The 27,240-nt window shown below is 41.3% G+C and overlaps 1 protein-coding gene across 5 annotated transcripts in view; it reads left to right on the plus strand.

Annotated features, from left to right (window-relative positions):
- Positions 1–18,599, plus strand: part of Ap5m1 (adaptor related protein complex 5 subunit mu 1) — a 29,733-nt gene extending 11,134 nt beyond the window's left edge. The window contains exons 3-8 of one of the 5 annotated variants that reach the window (NM_001030036.1): positions 808–1,035; positions 2,401–2,540; positions 2,985–3,070; positions 3,162–3,280; positions 5,987–6,083; positions 9,751–11,129. In NM_001030036.1, the coding sequence (NP_001025207.1) occupies positions 808–1,035; positions 2,401–2,540; positions 2,985–3,070; positions 3,162–3,280; positions 5,987–6,083; positions 9,751–9,833 (753 nt within the window). In that variant the 3' untranslated portion in view covers positions 9,834–11,129. Of the gene's footprint in view, positions 1–807; positions 1,036–1,775; positions 2,924–2,984; positions 3,071–3,116; positions 3,281–5,986; positions 6,084–9,750; positions 11,130–15,998 lie in introns of those variants that run through there. The other 4 variants (XM_039093286.2, XR_005493717.2, XR_010057813.1 and 1 more) reach the window with 4 other exon arrangements.
- Positions 18,600–27,240: the final 8,641 nt, after the last annotated feature.

Below are 27,240 nucleotides of genomic sequence, written 5' to 3' on the forward strand. Positions count from 1 at the left end.
TAGCACGGCACAATATTAGGCTTACACATCACAACGTGAGCTAAGTGTGACGAGTGCAAGGCTTTCTTTTACACCTTCATTTGTTCGGTGAGTCTGGGTGCGTGGTGCCACAGTGCACATGCACAGATCAGGACGACTTGGAGAAGTCGGTTCTTTCTCTCCTATCAGGTTGGTCTGGGAATCAAGCTCTGTCTGCCCAGCTTGGCTACAAGTGCTTTTACCCACAAAACTATCACACCAGACTAAGCAAAATACTATATGGGGGAAAAAACATACCTGTAAGGGGCTGGCAGGTGTTAAGGTGTATATGGAGGTGTAGGATTTCTATGTATTTGTAACATTAAATCAAGGGGGTAGAAGACCAGATTTAGATGGGACCCAAACAATGAAAGGCTTGAAAGGAACCCCTCAATTGTCTGAATCCAGATTGAACATAACAAAAGTTGAATTACGAGTCAGCAGTGTGCCTGGCATTGATGAAGATCGGATGGACTAGAAGAAAGCAGATCTAGACACAGCTACTGAGCTGCAAAGTTGTGAGGACCTGTGTGAACACGGTTGCAAAAGAGCCGAGAGAAACCAGTGAGGGCTAGCTTTTACAGGACCTAAAAGGTAAGCCAAGGGGCCTGTGAAGGCTCTCTGAACCACTGCCTTGGTTAATGGTATTAAATTGTCAATCAGAAGACAGTGCTAAGACAATACTGCCTAGGGAGACATTAAATTAGGAGAAGCGACTTGAATTCAGAAAAGCCTCAGGGAAGCTGCGTCATTCTAAGATCTTGGTGATACTTGTTTCTTGTGTTGCAGTGTGATTTGGAGGGAGTCATGCCAAATGTCACCATCAGCTTGAATCTGCCCACCAATGGGTCTCCACTTCAAGACATTATTGTTCATCCTTGTGTGACTTCTCTGGATTCTGCCATCCTGACCTCCAGTAGCATTGACACAGTAGATGACTCTGCTTTCAGTGGGCCATATAAATTTCCATTCACTCCACCCTTAGAGTCCTTCAACTTATGCCACTACACTTCTCAGGTAAGCGTTTTTTGAAAAACTTGAGACAATGTTGCTAGGTTTTTAAATGCTCACAGGAAGTTTTCCTGAGTAATTTACAAGACAGAGTGGTAAAGAAGATCAAAGTTCAGTTCTTTGAATGGGCTCATATCTGATGCCTGTAACAGCATTAATTTTCAATGTCAGTGAAGTTTTTCTTTTTAATCTTTAACTAGGAATGTTAGGTTACAGGTTTTAAATATAAACATGAAATAATTCTAATCGCAGGAATCCTTAGCTAAATAAGTATGTAATGTTAGTAGTAGCTATTAATACTGCTTATGAGTGTGGTATGTCAGACACTGTCCTAGGCTCTTTGTGTGCCTTTTTCTAGTAATTTCAACAAATCTTAAAGTAGATGTTATCTCTGTTTTACATGAGGAAAATCTTAGAGAAGTCGAATGATCTGCACAGAATCCTCTGACTGATAAGTGGAAAAGCTTGAGTTTGAAGCCAGATCTTCCAGGTCCCCAAAGCCTAACGTGTTTCCTACTATATTCTGTCATTTGCCTCTTGTCCTAATTATCAACCAGCATGTTAGAAAGTCTTATTCAAGGTACATTGACCAGAAGTCATTTATTTTGAGAGGCCAACAGGAATTCTCATTAAAATTCAAGAGAAGAAATATATCTAGGCTACCTGAGAATTAGAATCTAAGTTAAATCCTTATCTTCTGAGTCCTCACTGTCTTATCTCTGCTTCTGTCTTCTCTGTCTTTTCAGTTTCTCTGCTTGTACATGCTCTTACAGCTCTGGGGCCTACATATAAGGGAGAACCTCCCTGTGTATTGTTCAAAAGTACCAATAAGTGGCATAAGCTTTTTATCCCAGCCCTCAGAGGCAGAGGCAGGTGAATCTCTGAGTTCAAGGCCAGCCTGATCTACAAATCAAGTTCCAGGACAGCTAAAACTACACAGAGAAACTCTGTCTCCAAAAACCAAAGCCAAGTAGCAACAACCAAACGATTAACTCACCCCAGCATGCAGACAGTTTCCTCTTCAGTCGTTACTGACCAGTTAAGCCGTTCCTGAGGAGGGGCTTGGAGAGGAGAAGCAGCACAGTCACGGGATAGGAAAGGAGCAGCCAGAAGTGCGGGCAGTGCGTGTGGAGTCCGGCCTGTGCTGCAGTTCTGAGAACATGAAGGGACAACCCAGGTTCCTTTCTCGTGTCTGTTCGTGAGGCAGAAGACTCTGCCTTCAGGATGAGTGTAGATCCCCACTGTTGGGAAAGCAGTGTAGAGCCGCCCTCTCCCTATCTCAGCCATACCCGTGTATATGACTGTCTGTTTTCAGGTTCCCATCCTCTCCCCATCTCAGCCATACCCGTGTATATGACTGTCTGTTTTCAGGTTCCTGTCCCACCAATACTGGGTTCTTACCACATGAAAGAAGATGGAGCACAACTGAAAATAACAGTTAATTTAAAACTACACGAAAGTGTGCGGAATAATTTTGAAATCTGTGAAGCTCACATACCTTTTTACAACAGGTAGTGATAAATAATATGGCACTCTAATTGCTGTCCTTTCGCTTTTTCTGGTCTACATATAAGTCAATCTTAACCAACAACAACCTGGCCAATTAGCAGTTGTAACAGATCCATTCTGTTAAGGTGGAGTCTGCAGAATGGCTGTTTAAAAGTCTACTTAATAGTAAAATCACAACTTTAATTTACACCCATGCATGTGATATGGCTGCTATCCATATGACTTTATAACTGTCTCTAGGAACACTAATGTAGGATATAGGTACCGTAAATGCTTATGTGGTTTCTGCTGTTCTCTAAGATCTGTATTTATTATTCATTCTCTTCTGCAGTTGGAATACAGACCTGCTTTTATGATGTAAATATAGTAACAAGATTTGACTCATCTCTTTAAAACTTTTGTCTGGGATTTTCTTCTAGTCTATTTTGTTTTGTTTTGTCTTAAAGAGGTCCAATTACCCATTTGGAATACAAAGTTAGTTTTGGTCAACTTGAGGTGTTTCGAGAAAAAAGCTTATTGGTCTGGATTATTGGTAAGCAAGGTTTTACTTACTGATCTTTTTTTCTCTTTTCCTGTAGAACTTTTTGTTTTAGAATAACCGATTGGTACATTTGTGGTTTTAGGCCAGAAGTTCCCCAAATCAATGGAGATTAGCCTTTCAGGAACTCTAACTTTCAGAGTTCAGGGCCATAACAGGCAGCCGTTTGACCACATTTGTATTGGAAGCACAGCATATGTAAAGGTAAGCACGTGAAACACTGTCAGAACCACCTCCTTCATTCCTAAACTGCACATGTAGTTGAGTTTTACTGTTTTCCAGCAATTTAAAACTTTTCTGTGCTTTTCCTGTAGCTAAGTCTTTCTTAAGAAATGTGTGTTGGAGTCGTGTTTGTTCTGCGATGTTTGTTTTTGTTTTGTTCTTCTATTTTTGCTCTGTTAAGACAAGATGTCTGTCATGGCCTCAAGTGTGGGTCCCTCCTTTGAGCTCCTGCTCAGCCTCTCCTGAACACTGGGATTACAGTCGTGAGTCAGCACAGTTGACCAGGAACAGTCATTTAGTCGTGAGTCAGCACTCTTGACTGACTCACTATGTTTCACTAAATACTTATATTTTAAGAGAAGTAGTTAAGAATGACTTAACATTACAGTTTAAACTACCCAACTCTTAGTTGTCAAATTAGATTTGTATTCAAAAACAAGATAGAGCCCTTGGTCTCTAGGGCACGTCCAAGTGTGGATTAGTGACTCTCAGTACTAACTGCTTCTGGTATCTCAGAGAGAACAGGTCCTTCTGCCAAAGCAGACCGAGGACAGGAGAGAGGCACATGAACGCTGACAAATGTCTTCATCTGAAAATCGGGTTAAGGGATAGCAAGATGGCCCAGCGGGTCAAAGCATTAATCTAAGTTCAGTCCCTGGAACTTAGGGTGGAAAGCACCAGCTCTCAAACATTGTCCTCTGACTTCTAGGTCCACACGTGGGGTACACGTGCCTGTATTTACACAATCACAGCAAAACACACACAGTACACATGCTTACATAAACACAATACATATTTCCAAAGTGTCTGAAGAGAGTAAAGAGAAGTCAACAGGGTTTCAGAAGCCTGCGCTGGAAATGTAAGTCTACACAGAAAGGGCAGGTAATTCAGGCTGGACCAGAGAGAGCGTGCATCATTTATTCCGTTGGTAGATGTTCTAGTTCTTCAGAATGGTTCCTTATGAGTGTTAGTCTGCAGGGGATGAGAGGAAAGTGCATGATGGCAGAGGCTGTGTGAGTCTTACTATTTTTTGTTTTATTCTCAACATCTAGTCCAGTGCATAAATATTTGCTAAATGTATGTATCAATGTATGTATTATGTATGTTTGGTAATACCAGCATATCAATGTAAGTGTCTAACAGGCAGCTAAAACCATAGATTCATCTGAGAGAGCAGCCACATATAAGGACTTAGGAGTAGCTATGGAAAAGGAAGGGTTGAGGTGAGGAAATGGATACAATCGGAATAAATAAAGGAAAATAAGGGAAAATTCAGAGGAGTCAATAAGAAAAGTTGCTGGAGTAACCAGGAAAGTTACAGGAAAACAGAACACTGTGCTCTCAGCGATGAGAGATCCACAAAGGCAGTGGTGGTGGGTTCTCCAGTACACTGCTGAGAACTCGTTTTTCCTGTCTGAGCTGTGACTTCGTCTACTATTTTGTTTTAAAGATTATTAAAATTCCTGAATTTCTTCCCAAAAACACCATGTGAGATGTTACTACACTCACTGTATGCACACCATGGGTAGTTTTTTTTAGAAATTTCTCTCATTTTATTAACCAGTTCCAATCTGATTAAAGTCATATAGTAAATATGGAAATGAGCCTTGTCTACCTAAACTCTGTAAGAGATTCTGGCAGTCTAAAAATTATTATACACACACCAAAAATTGGAGAAATTTGCAGAGAAGAGAGAAGGAAACAGTACAAGGCTTGGGATGTTCCTCAGAGGTGGAAGGCTTGCCTGGAATGTACAGACTCTGGGCTTAGTGTAAGGATAGCAAGGTCTTGCAAGATGAGGTGTTTACCCACACAGAACTGAACTGCAGCAGAAGGGGACTGGAAAGGTATACTGTGTCAGCTTACACCTCAGTGGAATACCTGGTGCATACAGTGGTGACCTCACACCCCAGTGGACCCCAAAAGCTGTAGGTTTCACTTAAGAAAGGTTTTCTAGATGAGGGCAGGGATAACGTGGTAACAGTTCTGTAAAAGTTAGACTTTGGTTATCAAAACAATAAGTAAAGCCAGCCTGATGCCTCTTGTCATGACTGCATTTTTGTGCTTTAGTAAAGAGCATATACAGCCTCCATGTAAGGAGTGTGGCTGGCGCTTGTGACCTGGTAGAGGTTAACAGCACTTGCTGAGGCTGCTCTTCCAGAGGACCCAGGTTCCATATCCAGCACCCACACGGTGACTCACAGGCTTCTGTAACTCCAGTTTCAGGGGATCCAGCTCCCTCTTCTGGCCTCTGAGGGCATCACACACAGCCATGCATGCAGGCAAAACACCTATACTCATAGAAATTGATTAATTAATTTTAAAAGTGTAATCTGAATGTATCACTGATAGCCTGCTGGGGAGAAAAGACTGATACATCAGACAGCACAGCAGAAAGAGCAGTTCTTCGTACAGACACCAGCTCTGCTGCTACACACTGAGTGCTAAGTACTTTACTGTGTGCACCCCGGTTCACAGTAGTGGAGTACTGGGTATGTGTTAAGCACTTAGAAAGAACAGAGCTAGTGCAGGGGTGGGGGGGACACACACATTTATTATGTGTTCTCACAATTGTGGTTTAATATTTGTGTGTAAACGTTATGAGCTATCACGTAAAGCTTTAAAAATGGTGAAAGGGAAAACGTGGGCATGCTATCATTCAGCTGAATGTCTCTCTCATTTCCCCAGCTTAATTTTAGGATTGCAGATTATACACTCACCGGATGTTACGCAGATCAGCATTCGGTTCAAGTGTTTGCTTCAGGAAAACCAAAAATAAGTGCATGTAAGTCAAATCGATTCAAACTAAAGAATGCCGACATGTTGTCACTGCCTAAGGTAGGATAAAAATGTAATGAAACGTGGAGATCAGAGAATAATCCCATTTTATACAAGTTTCTGTGCCTTGGTCCACTCCCACGTAACCCTTTGTAAACTTTGCGGTTAACTACCTATGTTTAAACTACCTGTCTTCTGCTTGACTACAGTCTGGGTGAGCAGCGTCCAATGGTGTATATAGTATATATGGATTTGACTTGCACTGGTTATATTAAACTCTTGTCTGGCTTCAGTGTCTTTTCTGTGTAACTTTGGAGAAGCTAATGAACTTCTTCAAGTTTTAGTCTCTTCATTTATAAAGGAAAAGTAAGAGGGAACTGTTTACTGCTCTAAAAGATGTGAGGCCTGGGGCTGGGGATTTAGCTCAGTGGTAGAGCGCTTACCTAGGAAGCGCAAGGCCTAGGAGAATGGAGTCTAAAATGAGGCTGACTAAAGTTTCATGCAATGGCTGACTTAACTCAAAGCATCAGACAGTTTATACTCTGGGGGTTAAGAGGAGTCAGACAAATGAAGTATACAATCACAAGGACAAGTTATATGTAGTAGACAAGCCACACATGACAAAAACATGTTTTTCCGTTGAGTCATCTAAACAATAACAATATCCAGTTATAATGAGCGGTCGAAAGTAAATTCACTGCTATTTCGCTACTCCTGGGAGGAACACGAAAACACGCTCTAACAATTCCATCTTTTTGAGGAAACTGAGGTCACAAGACTTTGGTGGTGTTCTCTTGTGGTTTTCTTCAAAACAGTCAGGATTCCCTCTTAAGACTCCACTTTTACACCATGTTCCAGCGGGACCAGCCAGATGGCTCAGTGGATAAAGTCACTTGTTTTCAAGCCTGGTGGCCCGAGTTCTGTCCCTGGGACCCACACAGTGAAGGAGAGCCTTCCCTCTAAGTCTGAGTCCCTCTGAGTCCTGTGGCACTCATATGCACACGCAGACTCTTCTTTATGCAATAAAAAGTTAGAAGTAGAAATGGCAATGTTATGTACCTAATGATCTTTATAAATAATTAATATTTATTGGACATTTAGCTTATTATATAGGTTTAAAATAGTGAATGTTTATTATTTTAGATTTTAAGTCACTTTTAGTAACTATCCTAGTGAGCGTCCTCTCCATTTTACCCGTGGGCAGAGCAGAGGAGGGGACTTCCTGCCCTCACTGACTTGACTGTAAGACACACTCGTATGCACCAACTGCTTTATGTAACAATATGTGTATATACATTTTAGACAAATATATCAGGAAGTGGAAAGTAAAGCTTAAATGGCACAGAAAAGTAGATAAAATGAAGTAGCCGGGGAAAGGTGGGGACATGTCCCTCTGACATCTAGAAGAATGTCACACACCTGTATGGGAACAATCCCACTGATGCAGGCTCTCATACTTAGGTGCACTTGTTGTTGTTTGGTTTGCAGGGCTTGAGTTGCCACTCAGGGCCTCAGGCTGCTAGGCAGCTGCTAGGCAGCTGAGCTGCGCCCACGCTCTCAGACCTAGATCTCTAAAACTAAGAGTTAAGGTCCTTGAAGACTGGAAGGGTGGGACAAGATCGTAATTATAATGGATGCCTCAAAAGAAATAGAGAGCTCTGAACTACAGAATTGTGAGCACTGTCTGCGAATGGCAACAATTCTGTGTATGGAATCAGAATAAGCCAGTCTTCTTTACTGTGTTATTCCTGGGGTTTTCCTCCAGTGGATTTTTGCTGTTTTTTTGTTTTTTTTTTTTTTTTTTGGTTCTTTTTTTCGGAGCTGGGGACCGAACCCAGGGCCTTGCGCTTCCTAAGCAATCGCTCTACCACTGAGCTAAATCCCCAGCCCGGATTTTTGCTGTTTTTAGATGAACTGATGAAGGTGTGTCCGTAGTGCATATGTTCTGAAATTGATGAAGACGTGCTCAGAGTGTGTATGTCCTTTTATGAAAGTGTAATATTAAACAATCATTACTGTATCCAAATACAAACAGATGAATATTTTTGATTATCTGTGACAAATGTAATCTTTAGATAATGACTAAAATATATTTAAGCACTTTATTAGTATTTACCAGACAACATAATTTTAGAAAGCATAGTTAAGAATAGGAAGTTTCTCTGATATACCCTTTCTAAACATTAGTAATCTATCTTATTTATTTATTTATTGAGACAAAGTCTCAACTGTGTAGCCCAGGATGGCTTCAGATGCCGAAGTCCTGGGGGTCAGAGGTGCATGCTGTGCTAGCATGCCCAGCTTCTGCTTGCCCTTTATATAAATATACCGAATGCAGAGTTCATTTCAGATGAACCGCTGCTGGTCCTTTCATCCACCCAGACCTCTGTCATGCCTCACACTGAATAGCTGGCTTGGTTCTGCAAATAGTTTAGTGAAAATGTCCATTTTAATAGTAGCATTTTTCACCTGTGGCGTGCCCGGCACAGTTTCTCTGTGTTTTATGTGTTTAACTCACCAAGCCTCACAGCGCCTTATTGTTGGCATCTGTTTTATGGCTGGAGACACTGATGGAGCAGAGATGAGATGAGGGCCATCGAGGTAGTAAGTGGCATTCCTGAGATTCAAACACAGGCGGTTGGCCACCAGAGCCTGTCCTTCTGCTACGCTGCCTCCCAGTATTATCAAATTATCCAGTATTGTGTTCATCTAAAGAGCACGAAGAAAGGTTGAAAAGGCTGAGCTATATAGTCAATGATATATATATAAATGTGTGTGTTTCCAAGTAAGCATGATTTCATCAGTTTTATAGCTTATGAAACGTTGGTTCAAGGAGGTAACCATTGGTCCAGAGTTGCAAAGCTGTTAAAAAGCAATGCTGAAGTTAGAGCCAAACTATAAGAAACCAGGAAGCAGCCTCTTCAGAGTCTTGTGAAGAAGATGGTTGTTATTTGTCTCTAACTCTTTGATTTGAATAATGAATTCCTTGACTAGAATTTGGGACTTGGTAGAAGTCATAAAGGGAAAACCAGGACTGGAGAGATGGCTCAGTGGTTAAGAGCACCAACTGCTCTTCCAGAGGTCCTGAGTTCAAATCCCAGCAACCACGGTGGCTCACAACCATCTGTAATAGGATCCGATGCCCTCTTCTGGTGTGTCTGAAGACAGCGACAGTGTACTCATATACAAATAAATAAATAAATGTTTAAAAAAAAATAAAGTAAATAAAGGGAAAACCAAGAAGAAATAATGAAATATTTTTACCATTAAAGAAATGGTTCCAGGTTGGGGATTTAGCTCAGTGGTAGAGCACTTGCCTAGCAAGCGCAAAGCCCTGGGTTCAGTCCTCAGCTCTGGAAAAAAAAAAGAAAAAGTTAGAAAAGAAATGGTTCATTAGAAATACAATTAGAGATGTAGGGAGAATAAACATTTGGTATAAATGAGAGATTTCATGTAAGTTTCAGTGTGGTTTACCCAGATAGTTATGTGCTCATCTCATAGGGGCAAAATTGTAATGAAGCCTTGACAGAGTAATAAGTGTTAATATTCCAAAGTTATTACCATGTCATGGCTGCCCCCCACAAATTAAAAAACTAATGGCTTTGTTCTCTTATTGAATTTTGGCTAAGCTTAAACATTTTCATCACTAATTTCTTTTCTTTCTCCTTTTGTAGATCGGAAACTAATTTCTTCTGATTATTACATCTGGAATTCTAAAGCATCTGCTCCAGTAACATATGCATCATTGTTACCATGACTTTTTTCATATTCAAAGGGATTTATATGATGGTAACATTCTGTAGTAGAATCATAGTATTTTAATTTTTTACATGCGTTCACACCACCCATGACTGAAAAATTAGAGTGATTTCTTTATGAAAACATTCACATTTTATGTTTTCAGTCTGGTGCAGTGTGAAAGAATATTTTCAAGGCTAACGTCTCCCTGGTTTTTGTTACCCTCTAATTTCAGGCCACCACGACTCAGAATGTATAAAAGCAGTGGTTGGCTTTGGCCTAAGACTAGTCCTGAGTCTGCCACGCACTCCTTCCTTTTCCATGGCAAGACAGTGCTTCAGTCAGAGCCCCTTCCTTGAGGAAGAGCTCGGCCTTTCCTGGTGCAGGTTCAGGCAGCCATCCTATGGGCTGTAGTCGATTTACAAGGAAAATGTGTGCTTACCCAAACCTCAGTACAGACAGTGCTGAATACCCATGGTCTGGTTAAGTAATCATAAACGGCTTCTTTCAAAGCATTTGGGAAAACGTTCAAATAGTAACCTGCTCTTCATCTCATCCCCTACCGGCCAATAGGCCTCCATAGTTCTGTTTTACGTTCTAGAGCTACTGTCTTTCTGAAATAGGCTCTCATGAAGCCTGGGCTGGCCTGGGCCTCACTGTGTAGCTCAGGATGATCCCTCTCAAGTGCTGGGGTTACAGTGGTAAACCACCATGTCCAGTGCCCTTCTAGGGATCGAACTCAGGGCCTCATGCTTGCCAGACCAGGACCCAAGAGCTGAGCCATGACTCCACTGCTCTAGGGCTGCCGTAACCAAGGCAGTAGGGTGACAGAACAGCTGTCCAGGATGCCAGTAGACCTAAGGCTGCCGCAATGAGCCTCGTGATCTGTGATTACGTAGTGTCCCTGGACACTTTTAGATAATTGTTAAGTATTACAGTGTTTGTTTGTTTGTTTGTTTGCTTAATTAAACTGTTAATGAATGAACTTAGGTAAACACCCAGAAGCCTTCCTGTGGGTATCATTTAGACTTATTTAATATAGCACTTTTTTCTTTAAGTCTGTCCCCATCATTTCTTTTTATCATTTTCTTGATTCCTTAAAAACTGTCTTCCCATGCTCCTTATCCTCTCCCATTTCCGCAATTCCACAACATATCTTTGTTCAAAGCAGCATGCTGTCCTCAAATTTGGCTTTAAGTGACTATTTTAAAAAGTCTGAAGATCCCAGGAACTTAACTGATGCCAAATTTAGAAGCCTGACAAAAATATGAATTACAGAATAATATTTAATTAAACTTACTCGGGGTTCTGTTTCTTTTTTGTCTTTTTTTTTTTTTTTTTTTTTTTTGCGTCTTCTCAATGCTTAGAAGAAGCTGCTAATTCTTAGACTAAAACTACAGTCATTGAAGGGAAAGTAGATATAAATTTAGGACTTGAAATCAATTTTTAGAGTCAGTCCTATTCATTAAAAACCCTTATTGCGGGGCTGGGGATTTAGCTCAGTGGTAGAGCGCTTACCTAGGAAGCGCAAGGCCCTGGGTTCGGTCCCCAGCTCCGAAAAAAAGAACAAAAAAAAAAAACTTATTGCCCTCAAAACATTATCCCAGAATAAAGTTCTATTTTCACAGTGCTCCTGAGGAAAGGGAGAGAGGAGAGGAGCCGCCTGGTCAGGACTCGAGCTCCTTATCCCAACTCACCCAGAGGGAGGAGCGATGACAGCTGCTTTCGTGAGAAACACTGCTCTATAATGTTTTTTTTTATCACTCTTCAACTCAAAGCTTAATGTTTCAGTTGAATTTATTAATGGACCTGTTTGGACATTTTGATTGGACAAATACTTAACAAATTGTACTGTGGTAGACAAGACACATTTATCTAGTGAGCAGGGAAAGATTCAGTGTGTAATCCTTCAGGCAAACTCTTCATAGACAAATTAGAAAAACCAGTGACCTCTAATTTGACATTTCTAGAAACCTGAGGAAAATCTAGGGGTTACTAGAAAAGATGGGGGTGATGGGGAACCAGTACCATCTGTTGCCATTCCGTTCCAACACGACACTGGGGAACTCAAAGCCAGCCCACGTTTTCATCCCATTGAGATCAGCTGGACACACTGATGCTTCTGATTTTGTCTAGAAACCTGTCACTTCAGGATAATTTCTGAAGACAAAGCTTGTTCCCGGTTTGGTAGGTGACCTGTTTAATGTTTTCCCTGTGTCTGGGAACTCCTTAGTGTAATTAGCGACCTTTGAACTCCGCAACTAATCCCAAGCTATTTTGTATTCCTTACTCATCTTTAAGGCTGGACCTTTCTTTTCTTCAGAGTCCACTGCCACAATTAAAGAAGAAACAGCTGCATTTCAAAGGGACTCCGATTCCAGAAGCTTAATCGTGATTGACATGTTCTTATTCTAAGCTATAAGACACTCTAAGAGTCCTTTCTTTGGTTAAAACTTCAATCATTTTCTAAAAAATTATCTCACTATGGATTTTATTCATTTTCTTTGATAGCTATTCTTTGCATTTTTTTAACTTGAAAGGTGCTTTGCATGTGCAGTGAATCTGAGTGTCGACTTCCAGTGAGAGATTTGGACATTGTCAGACCTGCTCAAGACGCAATAGTGCTAAATTCAGGCTTAGTGACAAAATATGATTATGAAATCTGATATCTGTGTTGTAATTATTCTGACTCAACCCAAAGGGTTAAAAAATTGTTTCAACTATCTGAGAATGAACTCTAGAAAAGATGGGTCATGATTTGAGTAAAGCCTGTTCTGCACTCTTTTACTAAGCAGTGTTTTTGAAGCACACACTATAGCAGCGAGACAGTGGGATGTTTTATACAGTTACATAATGGATCCCATCAACTTGGAGGCAAACAGGCTCCTTGGGCGTCCTTGGAGCACTTAATTTTATTTAAATATTAGCCCATCTCAGAATCATTTTCTTTCATGCCATTTCAGTATTTCTACTGTTTAAATATCCTGGTCTTAGATTTCTTGTCCTATGTTTAACAGCAGACATTTTGTACATAGTAGCCATTGCTAATTCTGTTGTTGTTGTTGTTGTTGTTGTTGTTGTTGTTGTTGTTGTTGTTACCATATTTAAAAACCTTGACAGTCATTCATAGATTCTCACATCCCCCTGGGAGGTAGATAGGTGGGGCTCCCACCCAAAACCTCTGCACGGACTGCCCTCCTGCCAGAAGTTGTCTAAGACAAAGGTCAAAACAAGGGTGTTAATAAACAGCCCTCAGGTTTAAGGGACTTTTTAGGATTACATCTTAAATTCCAACAAATCAGATTTAGGAGTTGCTGAAAGTGAAATTGACCCATCCCTCATCCAAACTTTGCTATACTTTCCTGTTGTGACATGGCTGAGGTAGTGAGCTGTATTGTCAGATTAGAATCCATTGTACCCGGCTGCTGAAAGGAAGAGGAGGCAAAAAGCTAAACACGGGATGAATTCTGAACCTTTTAACCTGGCTGAAGTATGTTGGTTGCTGTTATGCAAATACCTTCAATCCTCTGCTAAGTTCCGTGGAAATAATTTTCTTGAATGACAGGTTGATTCAGCAAGGATTCGGTCGCTGATTAATCCCCCTTTGATCTAGGGTATTTTCCTTAACCACCAGTTACCTCGTTCTGACAAAGTGCAACTGAGATTAGGGAGATCACTAGAACACTCCCAGCCTGCGCGTCTATTCTCTATAACCTTTTAAAGCAAGGGCCAAGAATGCAATTTAGTCTCAGTTTTTGAAGATGTAAAGTCTTGTCTGCTAAGTTAGAAAGTCAATTGAATACCAAATGAAGTTTATTTCTTACATAAAAGAACAAACATCTCTTCTTTGCTCTCCCTAACAATGATATTAAGAATCATGGGCTTTGAAGAGAGGAAAAACAAAGGCTACCTTCCAAATACAACTCTGTGCTCTGGGCATGTTTACTGCCCCCCAGACACCCAAGGTTCCGAGCAGTGGCTACAGTATGCTGAGAAAACACTTGTGTTTCATGAGACTGCAGTGTCTTCTCATGTCCCCAGCCATCCCCAGAAGAACTAGGCAACACACTGTGTGGCACAGAATTCCTGTTAGGGAAACATGCAACATGCAATCTTGTTAGCTTTTTTCTTCTTGAAGAAGAAAAGTAGCATCTCCTAGTCTTATTAAATAACAACCGCATTCATTTTCCACACTCGATCATCATCCTGCTAAGTGTCTCTGCCTTCTGCTTTACCTTCTCTCCCATGTTTGATTTTGAAATAGTCGGTACAGTTTAAGGAAAAAAATAGGTATGTCTCATACTGTTTTTCAAAGAATTCACTTTTTAAAACTATTATCAATATTAGTATTTATTTTGCAAGATGTCAGAGTGATTCAAGGATGCTTCATGTCTATAAAATATAAAGATATATAATATACACACAATTATTTGTAACAATTTGTTTTTAATTATCAAGTTTTTATTAATGATTCACTTTATAAATAAGATGAAACAAAATGTTATATAATTTCTTCATTATTCTAGTAGCAATCTACAATAAAACTTAATGTTTAAACAATTTCTTATGCTTTTTTACTCAAACCTTTTACAATTTTGTAATTAATTTATAAATCAAAATAACTCGAAGAAATGCATATACAAATTTGTGACATACTAGCCTCCTGTAGTCCCTATTTAATCATCAATTTTCAGATACTTTGGGGGTTAGAAAAAATATAGAAGATACTGTTAAAGGGCAAGATTCCACAGTTATGCTGCTAAGAAACACATGTTTAGTAGCTAACTGCTCCGTGTAATAAAAAGGCAGTGAGTATTCACTTTTTTAAAATGTGTCATCATGGAGTATGCAATATAGGCATCTGTGTGTTCCTGAAGTGTATTCCATGCCTGCTCAACTGAGTTTTCCTGTGAGCCATTCCAGCATTGTTTCAGGGGAAGAAAAATATTGTGACATCTCTTCAGATATGTTTGCAAACATTGTTAGTTCATAGTAATGAAGAGATTCATTAAAATGAAAATCACTAAGAGCCCCTTGAGATTTGTCTTAGAAAATGGTTAAAAATCCTCCCGAGCTGCTGGGTTTCCACCAGCCTTTCTTTTTCTTCACCTCCTGCCTTACAGATGTAACACATTGTCCATAGGGACCCTGGAGAAGGACCCTGGCATAGCTCACTCCCTGCTCCCCATCCCGGAAGCTCCTCTGCGGTCTGGGTTGACTCTTCTCAGAGCCTGAGACTGTGTAACTGACATCAGTGTGTTTCTTAGTGTCCAGCTTTAACATGCCGAATGCCCAGGAATGGAAAGATGGCTTTCCTATGAGGAAGTAAAATTTTGAAAACTGTATGTGTATCCTTTAAATGTTCTTTTTTAGATGATAATTTTTCTAAAAGAAAATTGTACTTAATAACTACTGGTAATGATGATAATTTTAAAAATTAAAAATTGTTAATCCTTAACATGTTTACCTTTTCTTCAAGAGACTTGAGTGCCCTCTGCAGGTTATAAGTAAATAACCAATGACTATTATTTCAAACTTCGGTTTTTCCCTATACAAAAAGCATCACCTGCTTACTTCAAATCTCGGGAAAGAAGTGAGCCCATTTATATTGTTAGCTATTACCTTTCAGTGATTAAAGTGGGAATCTCCTTTCTCTACTAGTTTCATTGTTGAGTTTAATACAATGAATGTCACACCAGAGGAATTGGCAGAATTTTATCGAGCACTCATTAAAAGTTGGACCTACAGTAGCACACATTTCCTCACTGCAAGAAAATATGGGGAGTATTTAAATATATCTAAAACTATTCAAATACTTTAAGAATAGCTTTATTTTCCCACTAATCTCTTTAAAAGCATACATTTAAAATATGAAGCCTTGATTTTTTCAATTTGTATCAAGATTACATGAATTCTAAGGATTTACAACTGTTAAATAATAAAGTTTAAACAATGAACAAATTCAAAGTCACACAAGTGATCTAGTTAGGGGTGATGTGATTATAAGGGTCAATTTTTAAAAGAATCCAGTAGACCTGGCTTTGGTATTGTTTATTCTGTAGGTTTTCCAACTAAAAAAAGCATTTTTAATTGAAGACAACACTTCCCCTCTGAGGGGTGAAATATACGCCTTGTGGAGGACATGAGCCCTCACTTTAGTGTACGCTTCCTTCTTTGCTAACAGGTTTGTCTCTACCATCTAGTCCACCTGTGTGTGACAACGTAGAGTTGAGGTGCTACTGGCCCTTCCGGTTCAACTAACTTAGCGAAGCTGCTGATGAAGCTGAAGATGAGACCAAGAGGAGCGACTCAATAAAATTCATAGAAACAGATTGGGGGTGGAGGGGTGAGGAGTGTAAGGATTCTGATCATCCACCTTGAAAAGCACAGTACAGCAGGCACATGAGTATTGAAAATTCTTCCAGTGCGCTGCTGTTGCTACTCTGCCAGTCCCAGCTCAGTCAGAGGCAAGGGAAACACACACTGCTTGCGGTTAACAAAGGAAACATCATTAAAGTGAATGTTTACATTGTGTTTATTGAAGTGTTCAAAGTATATGTGTTGCCTCTCCAAGCGGCCTGCTGCACTTCAGAGGATTAAAACTACATGGCTGGAAGTAAAAACTAGTTACATTGTACAGACAGATGGCTTTTAAACAGAATAGGATCTTGCTTGGGTTTTTTTTTTTTTGAGGGGGGTTGTTTTTGTTTTGGGGGGGCCTCAAAAGTGTATCCCATTCAGGGTGAGGGACCTTCATCTACTCACACATTCTGTATACTTCCAAGTCCTTTATGTGACTTTTCCTCTCACAAACTAGATGCATAAGTAATGAGTTTATTTCTTCTTAGTACATCAAAAATAGCAAAGCAATTGTGAAATCACTGACATGCTGTCCAGTTGAGTAAGTGTGTACTGGACAGCTACCTCCGGATTAGTGTGGGCCTCTTGGGAACCACATTCATCTTGTTCTCCTCATACAAGTGAAGTTAAGAAGAGACGCTGTATAGCAAACATGCCAGCCTGACCTTTGAAAGTCTAATAAATAGTATTTATGCAAACAAAATGGAAAAGTTGACAAAAATACGGAAAGTTCAGCTTTAGTCTTTTTTGTTGTATTTTGAGACAGGGCTTCTCCGTGTAGCATCGGCTGTTCTGGAACTTGCTCTGGAGATCAGGCTGGCTTCAAAGTCAGAGATGTACCTGCCTCTGCCTCCCAAGTCCTGGGATGAAAGGCATGCGCCACCACTGCTGCCCGGCATGGCATTACTGATTTTTCTGACAAAAGCAATATAAATTACTTTTTGGTTGCAAAAATAGTATCATGCTTCATTAGGGTTAACGGGATTGGGGTCTGAGATAGCTCAGTCAGTAAAAATTGCTTGCTGCACAAGCTTGAGGACCTGAACTGAATCTCCAGCACCCACAGGACAAGCAAAGAAGTGAAGGTTTGTGCTTGTAATCCCAGGTCTAGAGAGGCAGAAACAGGCGGGTCCTGGAGCACATTAGCCAGCCTGAGTAGCAAGTCCCAGGTCCTGGGGAAGAGTCAGGAAACAAGGTAGATGGCTCCTGAAGAACAGCACACGTGAATACATACATGTGCACACACAAAATTAAAGCACTATACTTTCCTGCACCCCTCAGGTGGTGTTGATTGCAAGTTCATGACAAAATCCCTTGTAAACTGACTAAATGCTGATGAACTATTTTCTTAGATTCATCAGAGCAAATTGCCAATCTCTTATTTCATTCACTATTTTTGTAACACATGGAGCAACCTATATGTATTATTTCTGGGTTCAGAATCTACAAAAATCATTTTTGTATAATTTTTATTAATCTAAAAGCAGGCTCCAGTCTCTCTAACATGTTTTTTTTTGCTATGACAATATCCAGAGGCGACTAGAAATGCTTGGAACCTTTTTAACTAATATACTACCAAAAGGGCTCCCCACCTCTATCGTGTGTGTGTGTGTGTGTGTGTGTGTGTGTGTGTGTGTGTGTACACATCAGTATCGTTTGATGTGTCCTGAAAGTTGAACCCAAGGGCTAAGCATGTTGTAAACGTGCTCCACCACTGAGCTTTATTCTCAGCCCCGAGGAATTTAACTCATGTGACTGTCACTGGCCTCAAGCTGTAATGCATCTTCCCCCCGAATTAGCACATGCTACACATTGTGTTTAACACTGAAGACCTAAACATGAGCTGGTTATGTCAGAATGAAAAGCTTCTGAGCGGCCCAGAGTCTAAACTGGAGTCTTTAAACTAATTAATACCAACTCTAATTTTAAACTTCTAATGTGGTTTTCCTATCACATGACGCTCTAGAACTAGACAAGGAAGTAATACAGATTTGAGATGTGCTCTATAACTTCTACAACGTGTTGATATTTTTTTAACGTGAAAAAGTACTTCTCACCATTTTCAAACAGAAACTGTCTAAAAAAGATGGTGGCTGAATCGCCAGGTGGATAAGAAGCATCCCAAGGGCAACATGGATCTCCGTAGGTCTGCCTGACAAGCCTGGAAACTGCATGACAGAAGGACAAAGATTGGATTGTAAAGCGCACATTCGTGCAGGAAAATGCCTTTTGCCTCCACGTGGTTTAGGTTTGGATGTGCAGGAAAGAGAAGTAATTAGATTTAATCCAGGATGTTTAATGTGCCAGACTAAACACACATATGCACATACTTCGGCACCAAAAATGTGTTTTCCCATTGTCCCTGATTTATGGATTGTCAATGAAGAAAATAATGCATGGATAGTATTAAAGAGAAGACATCAAAGGGACTTTTATATAATCTTATTGATACTGTGATGTATCAAATGTATAATTTCTAATCACTGCTTCACATCTAGAAAGATTTTTGCCTTGTAACATTTTTAGCCCTGTATTCATTAGAGGTGTGTGTGTGTGTGTGTGTGTGTGTGTGTGTGCGCGCGTGCGCACGCGCGCGCACCCTTAAATTGATTTACTTCATTATGCCAACTCTTTCCTATCTCCCACCCAAATTTCTAGCAGTGAGATTTATCTTCCCATCTTCTTATTACCAACTTCTCTAGGAACAGATAAGCTTAGGAATGGTGTAATAAATAGCAAAATCTTAAGTGTATAATAAAGATAATTGTTCCTCCCACCTAAAAGAAGTCAATAATTGTTAGGTGGTCTGATCGCCTCCTGTGCATGAAAAGTTCCTGTGAAGTCTGTGGCTAGATCGCATTCTGCACAGGTAGGTCGCACCTTTGCTGCCCTTTCTGCCGCTCAGAGAAGCTAGTGACCACCGTGGTACCACTCGTCAGACTCACTGCCAAGCATGAAGTCTGTAAGACTTACCTTTAGTGAAGGCTGCAGCCCCCCAACACTGCTGGCTTTGCTTCAGTGAACCTCAGGAATTCCCCTCTGGAGCTCAACTCTACAAGGAGCAGCTTTGTGGGCTTCTTCCCAGAGGCAAACCTGATTTGAGTTGATACAATACGGTCAGGGAGTCACTCCTTTCCTAAAGCCACAGCTTTCATTCATCCCTGTATAGTGATGAAATTGAGTTGCTGATTTGCGTGATTAGTCTCTCCCCTGCACCGCCCCTCCCTGTGTGTAAGTGTGTGTGTGTGTGTGTGTGTGTGTGTGTGTGTGTGTGTGTGTTGCTAAAGATGGAATACAGAGCCTTGCTCACATGCTAAGCCACTATTCTACTACTATTCCCAGCCCCCAGTGATATTTTAAACATTTCTTTTAACCATAAGATCGGGGTGGTAAAGAAAGACTAGTCCTTGAAGTCACAAAGGCTTGATTTCAAATCCTAATGCTGCTCTTTACGAGCTGGGTGGTCCTGGAGAAGTTATTTAACCTTTGTGGTCTTTGGTTTCTTGTTTCTTGGGGTTACTGGTAAGCACTGAATGACACCAAGTGCGAACTGCATAAGTATTCAGTCCCATTCCTTTCTGAAGATGTGTAACAGCCTTTCCACGGGCCTGTCTCTGTTTTTAAATGCCCACGTTTTTGAATGTGCAGCTGAATGTTATATCGCAGGAATACCTAGTCAGTTGCTTCTAGTCGGGGCCTTACAGTCAAGAGAACAGCTGGAAAAACCATGGGTGTGGAAGTTTTGTAAAGTTTCATCATGGATCATAAAACGACTTTCACTCAAAATTCACATGTAAGAAAAATATTTTATTAAAAGCAAGGTTGAGTAGAAGTAAAACTTGCCCACAGGAAACACTGAAGAAAATCAGACATAAGCCATGTGTGCTCGTGGAGCCGTGGCGCTCAGCAGATTTCTGGACCTCCTTACAGTGTTTATACTAAGGTGTCATTCATAATAAATTCTTATGAGTGGAAGCCAGTGGGATAAGATGAATCTCTGATTAAATATGAATTGGCTATCTGATAAAGATGACTATACTATGAATATCATATTCATTATGCCTCATAAGGGAACAGTGGAAGTTATTTTCTTATGGTTAAGAGGGGGAACAGGGCCTCATGAGTTTAAGGGAGCTTCTGTCTTGATGAGCATAGACTTATCAAATCTTTTTGATGAACAATAGGTTCTCTATCTAGTACTAAAACACAAAATTCCAGATTCATACAATGAGGGAAGCTGCATAACCTCATCACGTATGTGAATTCCATACCTGAAGCAAATGGGGATGGGAGAAATGACTCCCATGTTCTCGCCATACGCACCATTTAGTGTATAAGCAAATAACTTCCATTGTTTCCTCATCAGGATGGGCCATATGAGCAGGATGGATGGGGGCAGAGACGTAGTGTGGGGTAGTAGCATGGAGACCCTAGATCCCAGTTTAGAACGCTCCCACCCCAATATAGAATATTCCCATAAGTTTTTTTTTTTTTGGTTCTTTTTTTTTTTTTTTTTTCGGAGCTGGGGACCGAACCCAGGGCCTTGCGCTTCCTAGGTAAGCGCTCTACCACTGAGCTAAATCCCCAGCCCCTTATTTCCCATAAGTTTTATCACTGGACTTTATGCTAAGCTTTTCCCACTGCTCTGGCTGTCCAGTTTTGCATCAACTTGACACAAGCTAGAGACATTAGAGAGGAAGGACCTTCAGGTGAGGAAACCTCTATGAGATCCAGCTGTAAGACATTTTCTAAATTAGCGATTTATGGGGAAGAGTCCAGCCCACGGTGGGTGGTGCCATCCCTAGGCTGGTGGTCCTGGATTCTATAAGAAAGCAGGCTGAGCAAGCCAGGGTGAGTAAGCCAGTAGACAGCACTCTTCCATGGCCTCTGCGTCAGCCTGCATATGCCAGAGGAGGGCATCAGATCCCATAAATGGATGGTTGTGAACTGCCAAGTGGTTGCTGGGATTGAACTCAGGACCTCTGAAGAGTGGCCAGCTAGAAAAAAATCAACTTTAAAACAACTGCTGTAATGTTGCAAAGCACCAGAAATCCTACATTTCACTAGTGAGCCTACCTTCTAAAACAGGAAACTCCACTGGGCTAAAGGATAATGGTACTTGAAGCAGCGTACCCTGGGTAAGACCTCAATGTCTGCAGCTCCACAGAGCTTTCTGTTTCCTTCAGAAGTCAGTAAGCAGAGCTGGAAGTTTAGAGCTCATGAACGGCCTGGGAGAAGGTCTCCAGGAAACAGTGAGAGTGTTTTTGATCCCGTGAGGTACTGACACATGGACCAGCCAGTCCTGATCCTGAGTTAGTTGTCACCTTGCAGAGTATGAGGTACAAAATAGGTATGCGTTAGGTCGTGGCACTGACCTGCTTCTTAAAAAACAAGCAAACTGCATTTGTATTTGTTGCGTTTGTGTGTGTTTACATGTGTGTATACATGTTTATATGTGTGTATGCGTTTACATGACTTGCATAGGCTTGTATGTACTTGCATGTTTGTGTGTGTTTGTGTTCATGTATGTGTGTGTGTGTGTGTTTATGTGTGTGCACATGCAACAGTGCTCACACAGAGGTCACAAACATTACCAGCAAGAGTTGGTCCTTTCCATTCACCATGTGGTCCTGGGAATTGAACCCAGGTACTCAGCTTGTCAGAAAGTGTCATCATCATCCACTGAGCCATCTCACCAGCCCCACTAGGCTATTCATAAGAACCACTTTCCACACAGGTAAATAGGATATGCATCTTTCAACAGTCCCTCAGCCCAGCCATGAGAGACAACAGTAATGAATGAAGAAAAGTACCAGGATTCTGGTTGTGTGGGTAGAGAAGCTGTCAGAAGTTTCTTGAGTTTATATAACAGAATGTTGGCTGTGTGCATATCCGTTATTTACCCATATTTATAAAAATATTTATTGATTCTTTGTACAGCAGTTCACACACACACACACACACACACACACACACACCATGTTCAAATAGCATAATATCCTTTACTGCTCTTTAAAGATTTATTTTTATTATTTTATCTGTACAAGTGTTTACCTGCATGCATGTATGTGCACCATGCGTGTGCCTGGTACCCTTGGAAGCCAGAAGAGGGTGTCAAAGTCACATGGTTGTGAACTGCAATGTCAGCTCTGGGAACTGAATCCAGGTTGTCAGCAAGAGCATTTACTGCTTTTGAAATTAAGAGGACACCAAGTAAATGACATATTCGATGCCACTCAAAGTTTTAAGCCCTGGCCTCCAGAAGGGCGTCTTGCTAATAATTCAACGAGTGTTTGATGTATGCTGTGTGTTAGGGTAATTCTGTACCTAGAGAGCTAAGAGAGCTGGGTACCATAGACAGGTCAGCAATTCCTACGGCTAATCCTGTGGCTTGAGTTCTTAATCCTCAAATAACACTCGAAAGTTTATTCTTTCAGGAGTGCTGTTGTACAAAAGAGAAAACTTGGGGCTGGGGAAGGTTAGGTGCTACAGCTGGCCTCTATACCTCTTTGGGGGCCACCTTTCTTCCGCACCTGACACAATGCCTAACACACAAACCCAGCTCACTGGTATCTGCGAAGCGAAGCCTCACCTCTACTTTCTCCCCGGGCAATCCTCCTAATACACACAACACTGAACCAAGCTGCTTCCGTTGGTCTCGGCCATCTTTTCCCTAGTGAGGAAGTGAGGCCATGGCTTCCTCTTAGTCACCTCGAGTCCCTCCATTTCCACAACCAAGCAAACAAAAAAAACTATCCACTCGAATTTCAAAGCCGATTTACATTAGCAAGACCACTGTAAATGTGAGTCTTTGAAATGTCTCCCTCGGGGTCAGGGGCTGTGGGTTGTAGAGGTTAATTGTCAGAAAGTTTAATTGTTACTGTGCAAACTCCAGCTTCCGTGTGCTGGGCACACCGTAGGTGCTAATAGCGAGGAAACCTGCGTGCACCTCTGCTCCTCTCTTTATTAAGGTAATGGAACACTTCCCTCTCATTTTCTCCCCAGGGTGGCTGTAGGAGTACGACCTTATAATTGTTGCTCTTACTGTAATTGGAGGTGGTGGGAGTACCTATAATCTTATTGTCTTTTCTGTGCAGTTGTAGTTTATTTATGACCTATTGATAATTCCCAGCCAGCAGCAGAAAACTCAGTGAGGTCTGCATTAGCGTTCCCTCCCCAGGAGAGCGACTACTCAACAAAGACTATTATTAGCCAAAAAGAACACCTACCAGGGATGGCCCACCATACCGAATATAAAATTCCTTCCTACAGAGATTGACCCTTCTAGGTATCATGGGATCATGGGTTGGTTTTTTTTTTTTTTTTTTGTTTTTTTGTTTTTTTTTTTTCTCACTAGAACTTCTAAAGCCTTAATCTGCCTCCTTGTTTAGAGGCGAAAACTCGGCTTCATCAACCGTTCTGAGAGGCTCTGTATGGCTACAATGCACCTTCCTCTGCGTGATGGGAGTCGTATTTAGCCTCTAAACACGTCGGAGTGTTGTAAACAGGGACAAAGCATCCATCGGCCTTCACTCCCTGGCCTGGGCTATTGCACTGTGTTGGTACAGTTTGGAGGCACCAAGCCCTTCTCCCAAAAAAGGAGGCCCTCAGACCCACACACAGTGCAGGGTGACGCGCTGAAGCGCAAAGACGCGCATTTCAGCGTTTCTTGATGAAAGTATCCATGTACCGCCATTGACAAGACGCAGCAGTTTTTCGGGGCATTGAATATTTTCTAAAAACTTTCCGCCATCCATACGCCTTCCATCTGATCCACGTTAGGTGAAGACAGCTCATACCTTGAAGATTTTTCTGGTGAAAATAATTCCCATCTGTGTACCGCCTTTTAATTTTGGACAAGATCGTTTCTTCTGAGCTACGGACACAAGCTCACAGGTATAAAGGCTCTCCTTGGCCCCCATGGGACTGGGACCATAGTGTTTCTGTCTCAACCTGGATACTGAAGATGTGTATTGTATGTGTATTGGTTTTGCTGTGGGGTCTTCCTGGAATAATTAGTATTCCCACACGGAGGAGAGCAGAAGCGAGGTGGTGTCACTGGTGGGCCGAAGCCAGAACAGCTCTGGAGAGGCTTCGCTGCTGGGTCCAGTTCATAATCTCATTTTATACTCTAAAACCACAAGGTGGGTTGGGGGACGCAGGAAAACAAACAAATATGGCGGTCAGCAGCAGGTTGTCAGGGACAACGACCATCGCTTCAGCCATTTCTCCAGGACACTCCGTTTGAGGTAGCAAGCGACCTCATGCTCGGCAAACAACAGGCAGTGCTTTAAGTAAATCACTAAATAAATCCATAAACCGGTATCTAATAATTGGACTGTTCTACCTCATTCTACTTTATTTTTGTGACGCTATGATCTAATGCCTACCAGGAGTGATTTAAAAGAAGGTAGGTTCATCTCACAGTTTCTGTGAGTCCATTAGGTGGAAAAGGCATGGGATGCTGGCTTAGTCTGTGGTGGCAGGAGCTTGTGGCATAGTTCACTTGCCAACCGGGAAGCAAAGAAGCAAGTTGGCTCCTGAGGTGGGTATAACCTTCAAGGGAATGCCCCTTGTAATCTACGTTGGCAGCCAGACCTCACCCCACCTCAAACAGGATTGTAAAGCAGAACAAGACAGGGACTTAACATTTTAAACTTGAGTCCGTGGGGACAGTATACATAGTCGAACATTTGAATTTTCAAAACTAATAAATGATACGTTAACACTTATTAAGTGACTAAGAATTAAGAAAGCACAATGCGAAGAATCTTCCTGAATATTTCATTTCATACTTCTGTGATGGGCAGAGTAATTGCCTCCCCCAAATGTCCCTGTTCTTAAACTCATAACCTGTTATCTTAGACGGCAAGGGCCTTACAGCTGTTATTAAATTAGGGATCTTTACATGGAGAGTCAACGCTAGTGTCTGCTGAGGACCTATTTCCTAGTGCATTGATCTGAACTGGATTTTTACTGTAACCTCATGTATAGTTTGGATCTGAAATATCTTCCAACAGCTGCTTATGTGTTGAATTCAGGACTGGCTTCAGTGCGGCAGTGTTTATAGGTGAAACTTTGGGGAAGCCATTAGAGCCCGAGGGCTCTGATCTCATCAATGGGTTCATCCTCAGATGGACTCAGAATGGCAGAATGGAGTTAGTAGAGAGTGTAGGAAATGGGGCCTAGTTAGAAGAAGTAAGAAGGGGCTGGAGAGATGGCTCAGAGGTTATGAGCACTGACTGCTCTTCCAGAGGTCCTGAGTTCAATTCCCAGCAACCACCCGGTGGCTCACAACCATCTGTAATGAGATCTGATGCACTCTTCTGGTGTCTGAAGACAGCTACAGTGTACTTCTATATAATAAATATAATAAATAAATCTTTAAAAAAAAAAAGACCTCAGGCTACTCAGGCTATGTCTTGTCCACAGAGTGCCCTTGCTTGAGGCTGCTGTGAAGAGAGAAACCTTTCTGTCTATGTGCACCGAGATGTTCTCCTTTACCATGGTCCAAAAACAATGCTGCCAAGGGACCATGAACCACCAAGATAAACTTTCTCCTCTCATAGTTGATTTTCTCTCATTTTGGCACAACAGCAAAAACAAAACAACCTATCTCACATAACTAGAAGGAGAAAGAACTCTATGGGCCCTTGTCTGAGGAACAATTAATCCCATTCATGGGGGTATGCCTTCACGGCCTCTGTACTTCCTCAAGTCCCCACCTCTCGAAATTTCTACACATGAGTCTTGAGAGGAACATCAACCTTCTGTCTGTGGCAAATGCTAAGGTAACTTTCAGCCATTTTGCAAAGCAAAGCCACCATCTTGGTGGTGGGGAAGGGGATATTTAAAGGTGAATATATAGCTTGGTTTACCCTTCTGTCTCTGCCGTGCAAAAGGCTGGCTTTCTTTGAGTGTATCTGAGTTGTCTTTTGAAATATATGGATTCTCTGCAGGCTCCAAAAGGGCTCCAAAATGCAGTGTTGGTTGTCCTTCTGAAGACCCATCCAATCTCTTCAACCACCAAACAGATAACTTGTTAATAAACTTAGTTAAGCTTTTCATTGTCTGAAAACGTGTTCAATTAGGTCTAGATGTGTAGTATGGTGGTTTCACATGTGCTCGGCCTGTAAGAGGCTCTGACTTACATCCAAGCATCAGAAAAACAAACCAAAGCAGAAACAACACAAGGTCGTTGATAGTTCGGCATGCCTGAAGTCAGAGCTTTCTGCCTTATGCTTTCTACTGACACCAATTTTCCTTTGTCTCCTCATTGAAATCTAGACTCTCACGCTATTTATACCAAGAGGGAATAAACAGTGGGTTCAGAGAAGGGGGTTAATGGGTTTCTAGGTCTATATAATACAACTTTTAGAGTAAAAAACATAAGATGTCATACTCTACTTTCAATTTTCAGGCCCAAATAAATAGACAGAAATCTTAGTGGGTGATCACTCACATGTCTCTGGCATCTAGAAGTTCACTGTTTTTTCTGCAGGTCTAGATTAGTGTTCCCAGCACTTGAGAGGCAGAGGCAGGCAGATATCTGTGAGTTCAAGGCCAACTTGGTCTACAAACCAAATTCCAGGACAGGGCTACACAGAGAAACCCCGTCTCAGGAAAATAAAAATAAAAATAAAATTTGAGCTACTTAGATGCCAGGGATGTGGATGGTTCATTCAAAGTTGATAACTGTGGTTCTATGGTAGATGTGAATGTTTGCACAACACACACACACACACACACAGTCACTCACACACACACTCCCTCACTCACTCACACACACACACACTCAGACACACATACACTCACACATACACACACACACTCACACACTCACACACACTCTCACACACTCACACTCACACACACACACACACACACACACACACTCACATACACGCATCCCCATCAATCATTGTCCATTTAACACATTTTTAAAGAAACCTTAGTACATGAAGTACTTATAAGAGGATTTTTGTATTCTAACTGGCAAAATTATTACAATAATTACTCGGCTTTACTTTGTAGGACATAGGCAGCTGGCTGGTGGTTCAGTTATG

Source organism: Rattus norvegicus, chromosome 15, assembly GCF_036323735.1.
Source record: "Rattus norvegicus strain BN/NHsdMcwi chromosome 15, GRCr8, whole genome shotgun sequence".
In the NCBI taxonomy this organism is placed as follows: Eukaryota; Metazoa; Chordata; class Mammalia; order Rodentia; family Muridae; genus Rattus; species Rattus norvegicus.